General features: G+C 51.5%; 1 protein-coding gene across 6 annotated transcripts in view; it reads left to right on the top strand.

The window, feature by feature from the left end:
- Positions 1 to 11729, top strand: part of Zfp362 (zinc finger protein 362) — a 34239-nt gene extending 22510 nt beyond the window's left edge. For 4 of the 6 annotated variants that reach the window (XM_006238922.4, XM_039109415.2, XM_063287287.1 and 1 more), the window contains 3 exons: positions 7272 to 7350; positions 7479 to 7637; positions 10155 to 11729. In XM_006238922.4, the coding sequence (XP_006238984.1) occupies positions 7272 to 7350; positions 7479 to 7637; positions 10155 to 10271 (355 nt within the window). In that variant the 3' untranslated portion in view covers positions 10272 to 11729. Of the gene's footprint in view, positions 1 to 7271; positions 7351 to 7478; positions 7638 to 8215; positions 8315 to 10154 lie in introns of all 6 variants that reach the window. The other 2 variants (XR_005504378.2, NM_001191612.1) reach the window with 2 other exon arrangements.
- The last annotated feature ends 4392 nt before the right edge of the window (positions 11730 to 16121 follow it).

The following is a 16121-nucleotide window of genomic DNA, read 5'->3' as shown; positions in this document are numbered from 1 at the left end:
CAGCATGGCCCAGGTAAAGCTGACAGCTTTATTCCCCATCCCTGTGCCTCCCCGGTCACGGGTTTGACTGTGGACGTGTGTCTCAGCAATTTTCTGATGTGGTCATGCCTTGATTTTAAAGAAATTGGGTGGTCCGATGTGCATGGGTATGTGAGACATGGTATCCACGGCTAAGCAGGGAGCTGCTGCTGGTGGCATGGCTTGGAGGATTACAACATCTGGTACAGAATGCTGTCAGGAGGCTCTGCCAAGTTCCTGGGCCAGCATTTTAATCATCGTGTATATGTGAAGTTTTAAAAATATTATTAGTGGGGTTGGGGATTTAGCTCAGTGGTAGAGCGCTTGCCTTGTGCTAGCTAGCGCAAGGCCCTGGGTTAGGTCCCCAACTCCGAAAAAAAGAAAAAAATATATTATTAGTGATCAGTGAACTGAGAACTAACGGATTTCACCTCTGCCAGATCGTAGGATAGCAGGGGTACCCCCTCCCCCGAGTCCAAGGGTCCCTGTGTCAAGGCTTTTGGGCTGTTTTCTTGTTCTCTTTTATTTGTCTTTAGAAGGGGGCAATAAGACACAAGTAGCAGAGGTGGGAGGATCAGGCTTCCAAGGCTAGCTTCAGTTATACAGTAAGTTCAAGGCCAGCCTGGGCTACATGAGATCCTGTTTCAAAGACAGAACAAAACCAATCAACAATTTTCTCTCTCTCTCTCTCTTCTCTCTCTCTCTCTCTCTCTCTCTCTCTCTCTCTCTCTCTCTCTCTCACACACACACACACACACACACACACACACACACAAGGCCTCGCCTCCACAGGCTGTGGGGCATGTCCAGCCATTTACCATGGTGGCCTCACTCACTCTCACTGTCTCACTCAGGCTTGTCATGCCTAATTAAATGAGATTTGTCTTTAAATGTGACATTTCTGGCATGGTCACGGCTACAAATTTGATTTAGACAGTTGTATCCTGTTAGGAAGGAGAGGGGACTCCTTTGGAGGCTGCTCACAGAGCTAACGATGGTGAAAGGGGAGGGGTCTCGCCCAGGCAGAAGAGGGTCTCACCGAAGCACCACACTTGCTCTGTGTGGTTTCGTAGGCAAGGCCAACCACCACGTGCGTCACTGCTGAGACAGGTGTGATTTTAAATTCTCCTTGGCAACTTACTAGCGTGTGAGGATGTGGAGTTTCTGTAGCCCCTCTCCTCTGTGGAGCTGAAGGGTTAAATGAAGCAGGCCGAGTGTTTGGAGGCCGTTTCATTCTGTTTTGTTAAATGTAGCTTCCTAAATGAAGGGTCAGAGACAGACCAAGTAGAGGGTGGTTCCCTTGGTCTGTAAACAATAAAATATTAACCATAGTGAAATTAGCTTCATTCTCCTTGGTGATCACCCCTTGTTCTCTGACCCCATGTTGGTCAGTCAACTGGGCTATGCTGTCCATGTTGAGAATGAAGACTGTTCTCAGGCTGATATCGCATTCGAAGCCCAGGTACTGCGGCACAAGGAACCAAAGTCTGGAACAGTCTTCTCCCAGGCTCCGTTCTCTTGATGTTCTGGAAGCTTCTGCCCTGCTGCTCAGGGCAAATGTGAAGGGCTCAGACACCTTTTGACAGGACGGCATGATTCTGCCCAGTCAGCAAGGTTGGAAGGGAGTGCAGAGTCCAGTGTTTGGGCGCTACTTTTTGTGCTAAGCACATGATGTACCCAGTAAGGTCAGAGGCCTCCATTTTATCCCATATAGTTAACTGAGAAAGTATTTTATGCCTAGAAAGAATTGTTGTGTGTCTGTGGTTCAGGGGGTCAAACCCAAGGCCTTGGGCAAGCATCTACCACTGAGCTGCACGTGTGCAGGCTTGGGTGGGTGGAGGAGTGGGTGGGTGGTGTATGTAGCTGGCGTGTACACATACGGGGATACGGACGCACAAGTACAGGGGCCAGGGGAAGAGATCTGATCCTCTCCTCTCCCTGGCAGCCTTACTCCTGGAAACAAGGTCTCTGGCTGAGCTTGGGGTTAGACTGGCACCCAGCCAGCTCGGCATTCCTCCTGCCTCTGCTCCCACCTCCCGCACGGGGATTATGAGTCTATGTGTTTAGCCATATCCAGCTTTCATGGGGTGCTGGGGATTCAAACAAGGTTCTCATGCTTGTTCAGCAAACACCGTCATCCACTGGGCTGTGTCCCCAACCTGGAAACGTGTAACAGTATGGCTCGTTTGTCTGAGACAGGGTCCCACTCTGTACCTTTGGCTAGTCTGGAACAGGCTCTGTGGAGCTCCCAGGCTCACAGAGAGCCCCTTGCTTCTGCCCTCTGGGTGCCCCCCATGCCCAGCTAAGATATGCTTTGTTGACCTTTTCTGGGACAGTCTCTGCACATTAGCATCTTTGGTCCATCTTTTTTTAAAAAAAATATTTGTTTTATATATGTTAGTACACTGTAGCTGTCTTCAGACACACAAAAGAGGGCATCAGATCCCATTACAGATGGTTGTGAGCCACCATGTGGTGGCTGGGAATTGAACTCAGGATCTCTGGAAGAGCAGTCAGTGCTCTTAACCCTTGAGCCATCTCTCCAGCCCCTCTTTGGTCCATCTTTAAAAGTATATGCTGTGGACGGGAGAGATGGCTCAGTGGGTAAGGGCACTTGCGGGCAAACCTGACAACCCAAGTTATTCCAGTTATATAGATCTGGAATTCCTGTGACGGAAGGAGAGAGATGACTCCTGCAATTTGTCTTCAGATCTCTACCCGTGCACTGTGACATTGGGGTGTGTGAGCATGCGTGCCTGTACACATACATGCACAAAATCAGTACAGAAACGCAATAAACTTTTTGAAATAACAAGCCAGGATTGATGGTGTGCCTATGATCCCAGCACTCGGGAGCTAGAAGCCAGGGTCAAGTTCAAGGTCTCCATGAGCTACACAGTAAGTCTGAGGTCTGGGTTATGTCAGACCCTCATTCCAAACAACAGCGGAATGGGCACGGAAGATCTATGTGTATTAGATATTCATCTGTGTGGGACATGAACCCCTGCGCACTGAGCTCCCTTTTGGGGGGTTTGCTCCTTCCTGAGGCTGCAGATTTCATGGGGCATTTGTAATTTTATGTCCAACTAACTGGAAACAGGGAGGGTACGAGTCAGTTCCCTCCCTCTGAACACCCTCCTCTCCAGTTGTTGGTTCTGTCCAGCGGCCATCTGGAAACTCCGTGAGTGTTTGTGTGTAGAAGGGACTGGAAACGTTTATTACTCTGAAGTAAATGTCTAGACCTGGGAAAGGCCATCTAGCTCAAAGTCAGCATCAGTTAAAAATAGACCCAGTTGGGGCTCAGTGGCTAAGAGCTCATGCAGCTCTTCCGGAAGACTTCAGTGTGATCCTCGCCACAGTCCACAGGCCCAAGGATGACAGTGAGTCCAGCTCCGGGAGGATCCAGTTCCTCTGGCCTCTGTGGGCACCTGTACTGGCATGCACATATTCACACACACACACACACACACAAACATAGATACACACACATACACACACATAGACACACACACAGACACACACACAGACATAGATACACACACACATACACACACATAGACACACAGACACACACACCCACACACATAGATACACACACAGACACACACACACATAGACACACACACAGACACATACACACATACATAGACACACACACACATACATAGATACACACACACATAGACACACACACAGACACACACACACAGATAGACACACAGACACACACATAGACACACACACACATAGACACATACATACATAGACACACACAGACACACACACACACATAGACACACATACAGACACACACACATACATAGACACACACACAGAGACACACATAGACACACACAATTAAATAAATCATTTTTTAAAAATTAAGAGAAAATGACACAGCGGTAAGCAGTAGTGATGGTTGTTGCTCGTGAGGACACTTTGTCTGAGCGTCTGTGAGAATGAATGTGGGAGCTTCACACGTGTATTCCCAGCTCTTAGGAGGCTGGGCAGGAGGAGCTATTAGTCCCCTTGAAGGGGGCTATTTTGCCAAAATGTTCCCAGAGCTGGGGGATTGCTTCTGTTTCTGGGTTTTTTGTTTGTTCGTTCGTTTTGCTTTGTTTTGTTTATGTCTCTCTTTCGTCTCCTCATTTGTGCGATTCAACATGGTAATAGGCAGGAAGCGAAACAGCATAAGGAGTCTGTCAACACTTAGAACATAATTGTAAGTCATAGGGCTCTGCTACAATTAAGCTACCATGCCCTCACCCAGTGGCAAAGAGTTTACCGTGCTCCCAAGCCCCAGAACCCCCAGCATCCTCTGAATCAAGGAGTCAACCTGTTCCATTCTACAAAGACTGTGCCGTGTCCTCCTGCCCTTTGAGAAACCACACACATCTTCCCAATTACGGTCATGAAGGGTGTACAGGGGTGAATCCAGAGCAGAAGCTGTATTGGGTACTCAGAAAAGGGCAGCATTAGCAGGAGGTGTGACGGGCTGTCCCCCAGAACACCGTTGGGGTGATCCTACTTAGTGGCTCCCAGAAGAACTTGTATTGAAAGGAAGGCACAGGTAAAGAGCAGGTGACCCCCACAGTCTGTACCCACAAGCGCAGACTTCGGGAAGATCGTCTTGCCTGTAGTACCTACCACCAGCATGTGTTAGCTTCAAGCAGGACACTGTGTGTCTGTTCACGGTAGTCTCACAGCGCGTGTCTTGTGCAGTTGTGACGAAGAGATACACAGGTGAAAGGTGACACATCCTTCAGGTACTGGGGTGTGAGAGTCAGGGAGGAAGCTGCTTCAGGAGGGATTCAGTGAAGTACCGGAGAGCATTCAGGGTCTGTCCGTCTGTCCGTCTGTGGAGGCTACTGCCAGACATGGTGACACTACCTACGTTTGTTTGCATATGCAGGATGCAAACCGTGCTTGCCTTTGCTTTTCTTTCCCTGGCTGTGTGATGTGTGTGTGTGTGTGTGTGTGTGTGTGTGTGTGTAACCCCAACCATACATATACATGCATAATGCTAACTGCCCTGGGAGCAGTGTCCTTTGGCTTTCTTAAGTCTGATGACAATAATAACACGTTAAGAACAGCTATCCAGCCCCAAAGGGTCCATGTGCCCACAACGCAGTGTTTTAACACAGGAGGGGCTTCTGAAGTCTTTGTATGGGACGAGTGTGTTTCTTCACAGGAGAGAATGTAAAAGGAGAGGGAACTCAGAATATGAACTTTTCCTCATCTACCCTCATTTTAATCATGAAATACAAAGCACTTCAAGCCACCCAGGAGTGGAAAATGCCGGCGTGTGGGGGCTCACATCTGAAGTCCCAGCATGTAGAAGGCTGAGGCAGGAAGACTGCCTTGAATCTCAGGCCAGGCTGGGCTAGAGCGAGACCCTCCTTAAAAACAAAACAAGGTCTGGGGAGATGGCTCAGTGGTTTAGAGCACTGACTGCTCTTCCAGAGGTCCTGAGTTCAATTCCCAGCAACCACACAGTGACTCATAACCATCTGTAATGGGATCCGATGCCCTCTTCTGGTGTGTCTGAAGAGAGTGACAGTGTGCTCATATAAATAAAATAAAGAACTCTTAAAACAAAAAGGAGGTTGGGGAGATGGCTCAGCTGGTGAAGATACTTTCTGCCAAGCTTAATGACCTAAGTTTGATACTTACAGCTCACATGGTGGAGAGTTGGCTCCCCAACACTGCAACAGTGTGGTTTGAACAGCCTTAGATGGAATCTTTTGTGCCCACGAGTTTCACCGTTATCCCTATTTTAGAGATGCGGACTTGGGACTCAGGGAGCCGAGAGAGAGGTGGCGGAAGTGTGATTCAAGTGGCCTGGGCTCCAGATGGAAGGGAGGGGGTGTCTGGGTCTGCACTGCAAGGGCTGTGCGGAGGAGCAAGCATTAGGTGAGAGAGCAGGTCTGGTTTTGAGGTCCCCACATGGTGCTGGGATCCTGGGGTTGGGGGCCAGCAGCACACCTGTTTCTGCTGGATTTTCTTGTACTTGAAGAGGGACTGGCTGAAGTCAAACTGAGCCTCCTATCTTACAGATGTGGGCACAGAGGCTGGGAGCTCTGCTAGGGGGAAGATGCTAGGAACAGGATCCCGGTGATGGGCGCGGTCTGACATTTTAGTGCTGGAAACTGAGACCTTTGTAGGTAGTGGGGACAGGCAGTTCAGTCCGTTGTCCAATGGCTGCTCCTCCTTGAATCTCTTTCTGAGGTAGGCCTGAGCTGGCTGCCTCATACAGCGATAAGTCAGTGGTAGGGGCAGGTCTTGGCCCAAGAGGATCCCTTTTATGACTCCACTGTGAGAAGGCCAGTGTATGTGGACATGCCCATGAAAGAGGTATGGTAGGGGACTATGTGGGAGTGTTGAAGGCCCCACGTGCCAGCCAGAGAGCAAAGGCCTTCCTGAGGCTCGAGGCTGTATGTGTGCCAGGGAAGGGAGTGTGATGCAGAAAGCCGGGACAGAGAGGAGGACCCAGAAACGAAGGCAGAATGTGAACGCTAGGGTAAGGGCCGGGGACCCTGTCCCAGACAAACAGGGCCATAGTGGGGGTTGCTGAGCCAGGACCGGACAAGGGCAGGCCCCAGGGATGACATCATAGCTGAAGTCGGAGGATACTGAGGCTGAGGACTCACAGAGTAAGCTGGACAGTTGGCACATGTGGATGGACAGTGTCCGGAGGGGGTGGTTTGCTGGTCGAGAGGTTTGATGCATTTCTATGGAAGAATCTAAGTCCCTGGAGGGACCCATGTTAGTCAGCCAACCAACACACTCAAGCAGCAGCATCTGGCAAGCAGCACGCCTGAATCTTATGTGAATCTTATTTCTGTTGTCAGTGGCTAACTTTAGCGACTAGGAGCCTCCTCCGTCTGTCTGTAGTCCCCAGCTGTCTACTGAGCTTACATCAGACTCTGGGGAGGTGGCAGGGGTAAAACCCAGAGAGGTCTAGCTCTCATAGAGGGAGCCAAGAAAACAGCCACACTGTAGGGTGCCACAGGGAATTGGGGGAGTGGGAAACTGTGTTCAGACCAGCCACAGAGTCCAGAGAGGGATGCCGGTGGCCGTTGTAGGCCCTAGCTCTTATTTGGGGTCTACTGTCGACCACCACAGAAAGTGAGTGGGGGCTGGGGAGAGAGGTACTTGGCAGCAAAGGTCTAGCTGTGACCAGGCAAGGGCTCTGCTGGGACTGCCGTGGGGGTGTGGCAGGGGTAACTCCCTCACTGGGCCTGCTCTTGCAGAATCCACACAGGCGACAGACCCTACAAGTGCCCACATCCTGGCTGCGAAAAGGCTTTCACTCAACTCTCCAACCTCCAGGTGAGTGCCTGCCTGCCATCCCACGCCACCCCCACTCCCAGCTGCGGCCCCCATTCCAGGGGCCCGAGAAAGGGGTGGGAGGTGGGGTACAGTCAGCGCCTCACATCCCCTTGTCACGTTCTCTACAGTCTCACCAGCGTCAGCACAATAAGGACAAGCCCTACAAATGTCCCAACTGCTACCGGGCCTACTCAGACTCCGCCTCCCTCCAGATCCACCTCTCCGCCCATGCCATCAAGCACGCCAAGGCCTACTGCTGCAGCATGTGCGGGCGGGCCTACACCTCGGTGAGTCCTGCTGCCTGGCACCAAGTTCCAGAGCCTAGAGGCAGGGCTGTGGGCCTGGGATTCTCTTAGCCCAGGAGTGCAGAGTTCCTTCCTACTTGGTGCAGCTGCAGTCCCTGCCAAGTCCAGCAGGGGGCACAGTACCATCGTCAGAGACACCAATCCTTCAGGGAAAGGGGACCAGAGATGGTTCTTGGGTGGGAAAACCCTCCAGAGAGCCTTGGGTACTCGGGTAAGTCAGTTATGTGCACGCTTCTAGCCCTTTGGCTGTTCGGGCAACAGGCCACATAGCCAAGAGTGTTCACAGGTATTGTCCCCTCCTGCTATGGAGTGAGTGTTCACAGGCATTGTCCCCTCCTGCTATGGAGTGAGTGTTCACAGGCATTGTCCCCTCCTGCTATGGAGTGGCTACTTACAGGGCTGGCTGCTGGCTAACAGGGAGGTATCAACAGGCCAGTGACTTATTCTTTACTGTCCACTTGACACTGAGTCATGCACTAATGAGTCAGAGAACACAAGTCCGTCGGACTACTGACACAAGCAGGGATTAAATCCGTAACCGAGTGATCTTTTACTGGTAGGTAGCGGTTACTGTTTCAGAGCAGAACTGACTGCTCAGAACTGGCCCCAGAAACCCTGGGCAGGATGCCCCTCTGGGGCTGGACACTTCCTCATGTCTGGTAAGATGTTAAGCAACCTCTGTGTCTACCCACCGGATGCGGATAGCAAGCTCTCCTCTCGGAGATGAGATCACCAGAAATGTGCTGAGACTCTGGGTATGTCCCCTGGAGGGGACAGCCCCTTTTCAGTTGGGAACCAGTGTTTTGAAAGACAGTAAAGAGTCTGAGGAGACAAAGTTGGGGGACGGTCCAAATAAGGTCCTCTGAGGAAGGGACACATACTAACTTTCTGTCACGGTCTCAGACAGTTGATTTAGAAGATGAAGGGTTTGTTTTGGCTTCTGGATATCACGGTTTCATCCCGGGTCCTCGTGTTTGCTCATCATGCAGGTTGCTGACTGTCCTCAGCCCCTGCTCTCTGTAGCAAAATCCAAACATCCTATCATTTTGTTTGCAAAAAGCTTTCTGTCTCTAAGGGCCATGGCTCCTTTTAGAAACACACTCACGATATCTTTATAGCCCCTTTCCCAAAGGCCCTGTTGTCCAATACCCAGAGGGCGTGGGAATAGTCATTTGTCAATGCCGTGTTTTTATTTATAGAATTTTTATTTTTAAAGAGCAAGACCCAAGTAATATTCCTGTATTATCCTGTGTCTTAGTTAGGGCTTTATTGCTTCAAAGAGACACCATAACCACAGCAACAATCACAAAGGAGAACGGCTAACTGGGGCTGGCTTACAGTTCAGAGAGGTTCAGTCCGTTATCGTCATGGCGGGAAGCATGGTGGCACGCAGGCAGACATGGTGCTAGAGGAGGAGCTGAGAGTTCTGCATCTTAATCTGTAGGCAGCAGAAGTGAATGCCACACTAGGCCTAGCTTGAATATCTAAGACTTCAAAGCCCGCAGCCACAGTGACACACCTCCTCCAGCAAGGCCACGCCTCCTAATAGCGCCACTCCCTATGGGCCTAGCATTCATGCACTTGAGTCTATGGGGGCCATTCCTATTCAAACCATCACAGCCTGGGTCAGTGTCTTTTAGGGCACAGCCCCCCTTCATCCTTCCCTCCTTGCTTTGTACTCACTGGAGACCGATTTCCATCCTGGCTGTTGCTGGCTTATGCAGGCAGCACCTTGCCACATTCGTAGGCTCTCTCTCTGTCTCTGCCTGATGACCCGTCTTGAGTGGCAGCCAGGGACAGGGTATGTTACCTTGCTCCTGGCCAGAGCCATTGGAGGATGTGGGCATGCAGACAGCCCGGGTCACCTCATCAATTCAGTGATGATGTCTCAGGACAGACTTAGTAGAGCCAGTGGGGAACAGGATGGCTTGGGAGTGGCTTTTCTCCCAAGACAGGGTCACCTGGAGGTTTGCAGAGGTCAGGACTCCTGCTTCCAACTGGAAAAAACTGTTGAGACCGTGAAGAAGTGTCCCGTAGCCCTCATTGAAACCGAAGGCTCTAAATCCAGCTCCTTCTTGCAGAGGAGGAAATGGAGGCTTAGGAGCAGACTGGGGACATGACTTGCCCCAATGCTAAGAAATGGCGAACTCAACTCCTCTCAGGCTCCTGCCTCAACCCCACGGGGAACATGGACCAGATACAGAAGAGGTTGGAGGGTGGCCATGGTGGGCAGAGGTGGGGATTGCAGGGCTTGGGTGGAAGCTGTGGAGGGTGAGCCTAGTTGCCTGTGAGTCTTGTCCCACCCCTCCAGTCATCACGGTGTAGGACTGGACTCCGGCAAAGCAAGGAATCACCACAACATCAACAGGACCCCTAGAACCCATTCCACAGGTCCACCTGAGCTCCAAGGCTGTAGCCACAGTGGGCTGCCCTCTAGTGGCTGCTTTGGGAACTGCAGCCTCTGTTGTGACGACTTCTGCATCTCCCTTTTACCCCCAGGAGACCTACCTGATGAAGCACATGTCCAAACACACAGTGGTGGAACACCTGGTGAGCCATCACTCACCCCAGAGGACCGAGTCCCCCGGCATCCCGGTGCGAATCTCTCTGATCTGAGCCCACCTGTGGTGCCGCCCCGCCCACTTGGCAGCACCCAGCCTAACTCCCGCTGGGGCCTCCAGGAACCACCAAGCTCTCTCACGACCTACCCAACCTGCCAGAAAGCTTGGTCCATAGAAGCCCTGCCTGATCCGGCTCCTGGGCAGCCAGGCCAACTGCAAGATTCTGGGCTGTTCTGGTGGCATCCAAAGACGATCTCAGAGCACTTTGAACCTGTCTGTCGGGTTTTCTTTCTTTTTTTTTTTTTTTTTTGTTCCCCCTCCCTCACTTGCTTCACTGTCTCTTGTTTTTTTTTTTTTTAAAGTTTGTTTTGGAAATAACAAAAAGGATATTTATTGGCCAGAATGTTGGTGCTGCTAAGAACGAGAGATTCAAAGGACTGGACGGACGGATACAGAGAGAACCAGAGGGCAGCGTGGGAACTTCTCTGACCACAACCTCAGGTCTTGAGGGGAGGCCTGGGGTTCTGGACTTCAAAGGGGACTCCCTCCCTCAGGTGGGAAGAGACAGGAGGCAGCTGGAGTGAGCCCTTCGTCCCTGTCACCCAGTCAAACTGCCTGAGCTTTGCCCTAGCCCTTGTGAGCAGCGGGTACAGCAGCTGCCACCTGCCTGGCTTTAGGGGATGGAAAATGAGAGAGGTCTGGAGAGCCGCGGGACCAAAGGGTGCAGTGACGGCTGGGTGGCGAGCCCAGGGAATGGGCTGGGGGTGTGCCAGGTGAGACCTGGCCCCTCCCCTGCTGCCCTGAAGACCACCCCAGTCTACCTCGGTGCTGGCCAGGAAACCTATCGGCTACCTCTCCCACCACTCCAGACTGTGGGCAAGGGGATGGAGAGGGAGGGGGCCTGGGACTAAGTGCCCTTCCCAGAATTTCCTCCAGAAGGGTACAGTGCCCAGGGAGGGGTTGTCCTTCTCTCCACGGATGAGACGGGGACTCCCCCAACCCAGACCCCAGGCCCTGCGGCAGGGATAGGAGCCTCTGAAGGAGGCCCCAGGAGCAGACCCTGCCCCCAGCCCCCCAAGACATATCCCAATCCGAAAGCCATGCGTGTCCGTGTATATAGGAACTATGTACAGAACCCAGAGAAGCCCCCTTCCACATCACCCCCAGAGAAGAAAACTAGACAAAACTCATCTATATATTCTGTATCTGGAGTCCGTTTGAATATTAACTGTGTTATTTTTATACACTTTTTAAGCCTTAACTCGCCATTGATTTACCAGTTTAACGTTTCCTGGGGTTTCTTTTCCACTGGGAGGGGTCTCAGCCCCCCACCCACCCCAACCCCTTCGTTTGACTTGCGTCGTCTGATACTCAGTATTGTAGCTTTCGTCCGCATGTTACTACCCTGTAAATATGCTGTTCCAATACCGTTGGCATCCTTTGCTTTTTTCTATGGGACCTCCAGGCCACCATATTTAGAAATAGTTACCTTATTAAAAAAGAGAAAACAGTCTGTTGGCTTTTCAGTCTACATCTTGGTGGCAGGGAGGCAAGGGCTCTCGGAGCTCCCGGAGAGAAACTTTCGCTCTAAAGAGGGGAACGAAGCCAAACAAGTCGGATGCGGAGAACGCGTAAGGGGGCGAGAGACAAAGGGACTCGGCCCCTCTGCTCTTTGTAATTCTCTGGTGTGAAGAATAGTCTACACGCCGCGGGGATGGAGGAGGTGTAGACTGCCTGGTGCTGTGTAGGGTGCTGTGTGGGAGACCATCTTGGCACTACTCTGCTCCAGGCTTGGCAAGGAAGGTGATGGCCGCTTGCTGTGGGTTTCCATGCTGTGTGCTGGAATGCTACGTAATGACCCAAGAGAAGCATTTTGCCCAGTTGAGTGGCAAGGACGTTGCACATGGCTAGTTTTTCTAGTTTCGAGATGGGTATGCTGGTTCCTGTGTCCCCACCTTCTGATCGCCCACCCCAAGGGTCTGGTTTCTCGGAAGCTGTTCTAGTGTTGGGATAGGAGTGGGCTCACATAGGTTTTCCTCCACGGTGGAGTTAGTGTGTTGGTGTCCAGGAAGAGGAGCAGGAAACTAGAATTGCTGCCACCCAGTTGATCAAAGTTGGCCCTGTGGCGATGTCTCAGCTCCTGGTCATCGCCAGATCTGAAGTACGTCTCCCCAGGAAGGAACCAGAATGTGTGTTAGGCTCTGTCACTGTGACAAATACCTGGGGCGGGGTAGGACAGTTCACAGGAGGACTGATTGCTTTGGGCTTAGGGCGTCAGTCCAGTGGCTCTTGGCCATCAGTTTAGGCCTCGGGCTTGAACATGGAAGGGAGAGGGTGTGTAGTGTGTAGCGGGAGATGCTCACCCCTGTGGCAGCCAGGATACAGAGCAACAGGAATGAAGGGGGACAAGGTATGCCTCTATGGGTTCTGGGCCTGTATAGGGCCAACGTCAGTGTCGAAGGATGTGGATGCAGGAAGAGCATGGATGAATTCCCTGGCTCAGTGGATGGACCATGAGTGGGCTTCAGTTTCCCGTTTCCCATCTGAAACCCAGAGAGCAAAGGGTCTTGTTTTCACAGTCCCGTCCAAGCTCCCAGCAGACTTCCCCCAAGATCTCTGCCTATAGCATTCTAGACTTTATCAAGACTTTTCCAAAATCTTCCCACAAACCAATCCCAAAGGCTCCAGATAGTCGTGGCGATGACCTAATTCTCCGGTATAAATTGTTCATGTTCCAGACTTTTCATCCCGTGACAAATACCAGCTGGTGAATAGGAAGCAACATGGGCTTGGGCCAGTGGCTTCTGCCAGTGGTCCAGTCCCCTAGTTGGCTTCCTCCATTGTTACTGGGACTATGGGAGACAGAACATCCATATGGAAGGGCGTGGCTGGGTGCAGGTGCTCACCTCAGAGCGAGAGAGACAAAGGTGGGAGAGGCACTGTGAAAGACAAGCGGTTGGTGACCTGCTTCACCAGCCAGGCTCTGTTTCCCCAAATGCCATCGTATTGCAAGTTCCTCAATGGGTAAATCCATTGATTGGGTCAGAGCCTTCAAAAGTTGGCTCCACCCTTGAGGACTAAGCCCTCTGGGGCTGCACTTTATGTCGATAACGATCACCCTGTCTTACCCTCGAACTGAGGATGAATTAGCATAGAGCCGCCATGTTTTTGGTAACCTCACAGGCCGCTGGTCTTTCTCTAAGGTTGACTTCTGTCCTGCCATGCCAGGAAGAGCTGGACTCTGAGCTATGTCCGTGTCACATTACCAACACTATTCACAGCTGATTGGTCGGAGACGACCACCTGACTCAGTAAGTCCTCACAGAGGCAGCCAGAAGGGCAGTGGCCTCCCTGGCTCAGTAGAACAGATGGTGCACACCACCCCCAACTACACACCCAGGAGCATTTGGTGACTTGTAATTATCCATGGTGTGTTCACATGTCCAGGAATATGGAAGCCAAAGGTTTACCTCGAGTGACATTCTTTAGGCTCTGCCCACTTTCTTAGTCTAGTTTTTTGAGTCAGGCTATCTCGCTGAATGGGCCGGCTGGCCAGAAGGATCTGCCTGTCTTCGCCTCCCCAGCTGTGGAATTACAGCCAGCCACCCCCCTCAGCCCTTGGGTCCTCTGGCTTTCTCAGGAAAGACTCGGTCAACGGAGCCATTTCCTGTTTTCCTGAAGAGCTGGTTAGTTACCAGCAAGTCATTGTATAACGCCACCTCTCCAGTCTGCTTCTCCACTCCAAGTTAGTTAGGAGATGGCGGGTAGGTGAACTGGGAGACCCTTCACACCGTGTGCTGGGATGGCTGTGTTCAGCTGGACCCGAGCAGAAGACAAAGGAGGCAGAGCACGTAGAAATGACCAGAGGAGACTGAGGACAGGGGTCACCTCAGTCTTCAGCCTCCGGCCACATTTCATCTCCTGTTTGTTCTTGGCATTCAGGAATGTAAGCTGCTAGTGGGGGTGGAGGACAATGAGTCACTTATCTGACCTCTCGATCGATGCCCGATTGCACCTTTTGTCCAATGAAATCAGTAATAGCACCCCATTTAGTAGGGTAAGGTAGAGTCAACCGCGGGTGTGAAACATTCGGGTATGCTCCAGGCATCACCCCAACCCCACCCGACTCTCCCACCCCACCCCCAGTCCATAGACGGAAAGAGCTGTTGGGGGGGTTCTGGGTAGTAGTACCCATAAGGGCACAGTACAGGGGCGCAGAGCCACATCTAGATGTTGTCTGTAGTGCTGACGATCAAAGAGCAAGATTCTGGTTTTCTTCCCCTCTGCTGGGAGTAGATAGGCAAGTCCTGTGGACCCGAGGACAGCGGTGGCCACAGTGGATCTCTGTAGGGGTGGGGTTTTCCTTCCTTCCTGTCCCGCTGCCAGCTGCCACGTATCTCTAACTCCTGCCTCCGAGAGAGGTGGGAAACTTCCCAAGGAGGTTACCATCTTACTGCACCTGCCAGTTCCTGCGTCCTCTGTCCAGTCCTCAGAGGGTCTCCCTCAGAGGGTCTCCCTCAGAGTCTGGGTCTTAGAACATCCTGCTCATTCATTCCCCTTACTCCTCTATAGACCCAGGATCCCCCGTTCTCAGAAGGATCCCTCTCCCTCTCTCCCTATGACCTTGCTTGCAATGGGGACAGGCAGAGAGAGGGAAGAAGCAAGATGGTTTAGGAGTCATCACGGCACCTCCTCCCTTGTGGCAAGGAGGGCTTCTGACTTCTCACATTTCCTATGAATAAACTAATCGCCAGCAGAAATAAGGAACTTGCTACCACACGCACGCGCGCACTTCATAGAAGGGAAGGCTCACAGTAAGATGTTTCTGGTTTATCGTCAGCTCCTCAGCAGGACGGAGCTTGTTAGAACTGGTGAGTGTCATGGGGTTTGTCATGGGGGACAAGCATTGTCTCACACGAGGAAGGGCCACGACAGTTCATAGCCAGCATTCATCTGCCTTTAATCACATTTAACCCATTCACACCCTCTTTTAGAATCCAAAGGGCTTGGCTTTTGTTCATCTGGTGCAGGTAGAAGACACTGAGAAGCAAAAAGGATAGTTTGCTCTACGTGGGAAGCAATATCCAGAAGCAATATCAGTAAATACAATCAGATTGTAAAACACTATCAGGGTGTGGCCAGACAAATAGAGTGACTACCCTACTTGAGAGCAATGGAGACTAAAGTACAAAATCAGCAGCTTGGGTAAACAGCCCAGTCTGTAAAATACATGCCACGCAATGGTGTGGCATGTGCATGTGTGTGCGCATATGTGTGCATGCTGCGTGCATGTGTGTGTGTGTCCTTGTGTATGTGTGCGTGTGCACATGCATGTGTATGTGCATGCATGTGCCCGCAGAGACCAGAAGTGGATGTCAGGTATGTTCTTCCATTATTCTCCGTCACAGTTTTTGAGACAGGTTCCCTCACTGAACCTAAAGATCACTGATTCAAGCAGGATCATCCTGACTCTGCCTCCCCATGCCAAGTATGTGCCGGTATGCCTGCTTTCACGTGATCCCTAAGATCTGAACTCAGGCATCCATGCCGGCATAGCAGAATGTAGTTGTTTGAATAGGTTTGACCCCTTAGACTCATGTGTTTGAGTACTTGGCCCACACTATTAGAAAGTATGTCTTTATTGGAGTGTGTCACTGTGGGTGTGGGCTTGGAAACCCTCCTCCTAGCTGCCCCTGAGCCAGTCTTCTCCTGTTTGCCTTTTGAAACAAGATGTAGGGGTTGGGGATTTGGCTCAGTGGTAGAGCGCTTACCTAGGAAGCGCAAGGTCCTGGGTTCGGTCCCCAGCCCCGAAAAAAAAAAAAAACTAAAGGAAACAAGATGTAAAATTCTCAGCTCCTCCAGTGCCAGGCCTGCTTGGATGGTGCCAGGCTTCCCACCATGAGGA

The sequence above is a fragment of the Rattus norvegicus genome, chromosome 5 (assembly GCF_036323735.1).
Source record: "Rattus norvegicus strain BN/NHsdMcwi chromosome 5, GRCr8, whole genome shotgun sequence".
In the NCBI taxonomy this organism is placed as follows: Eukaryota; Metazoa; Chordata; class Mammalia; order Rodentia; family Muridae; genus Rattus; species Rattus norvegicus.
Note: the sequence above shows the minus strand (reverse complement) of the source record. Positions and strands in the feature narration are given on the sequence as shown.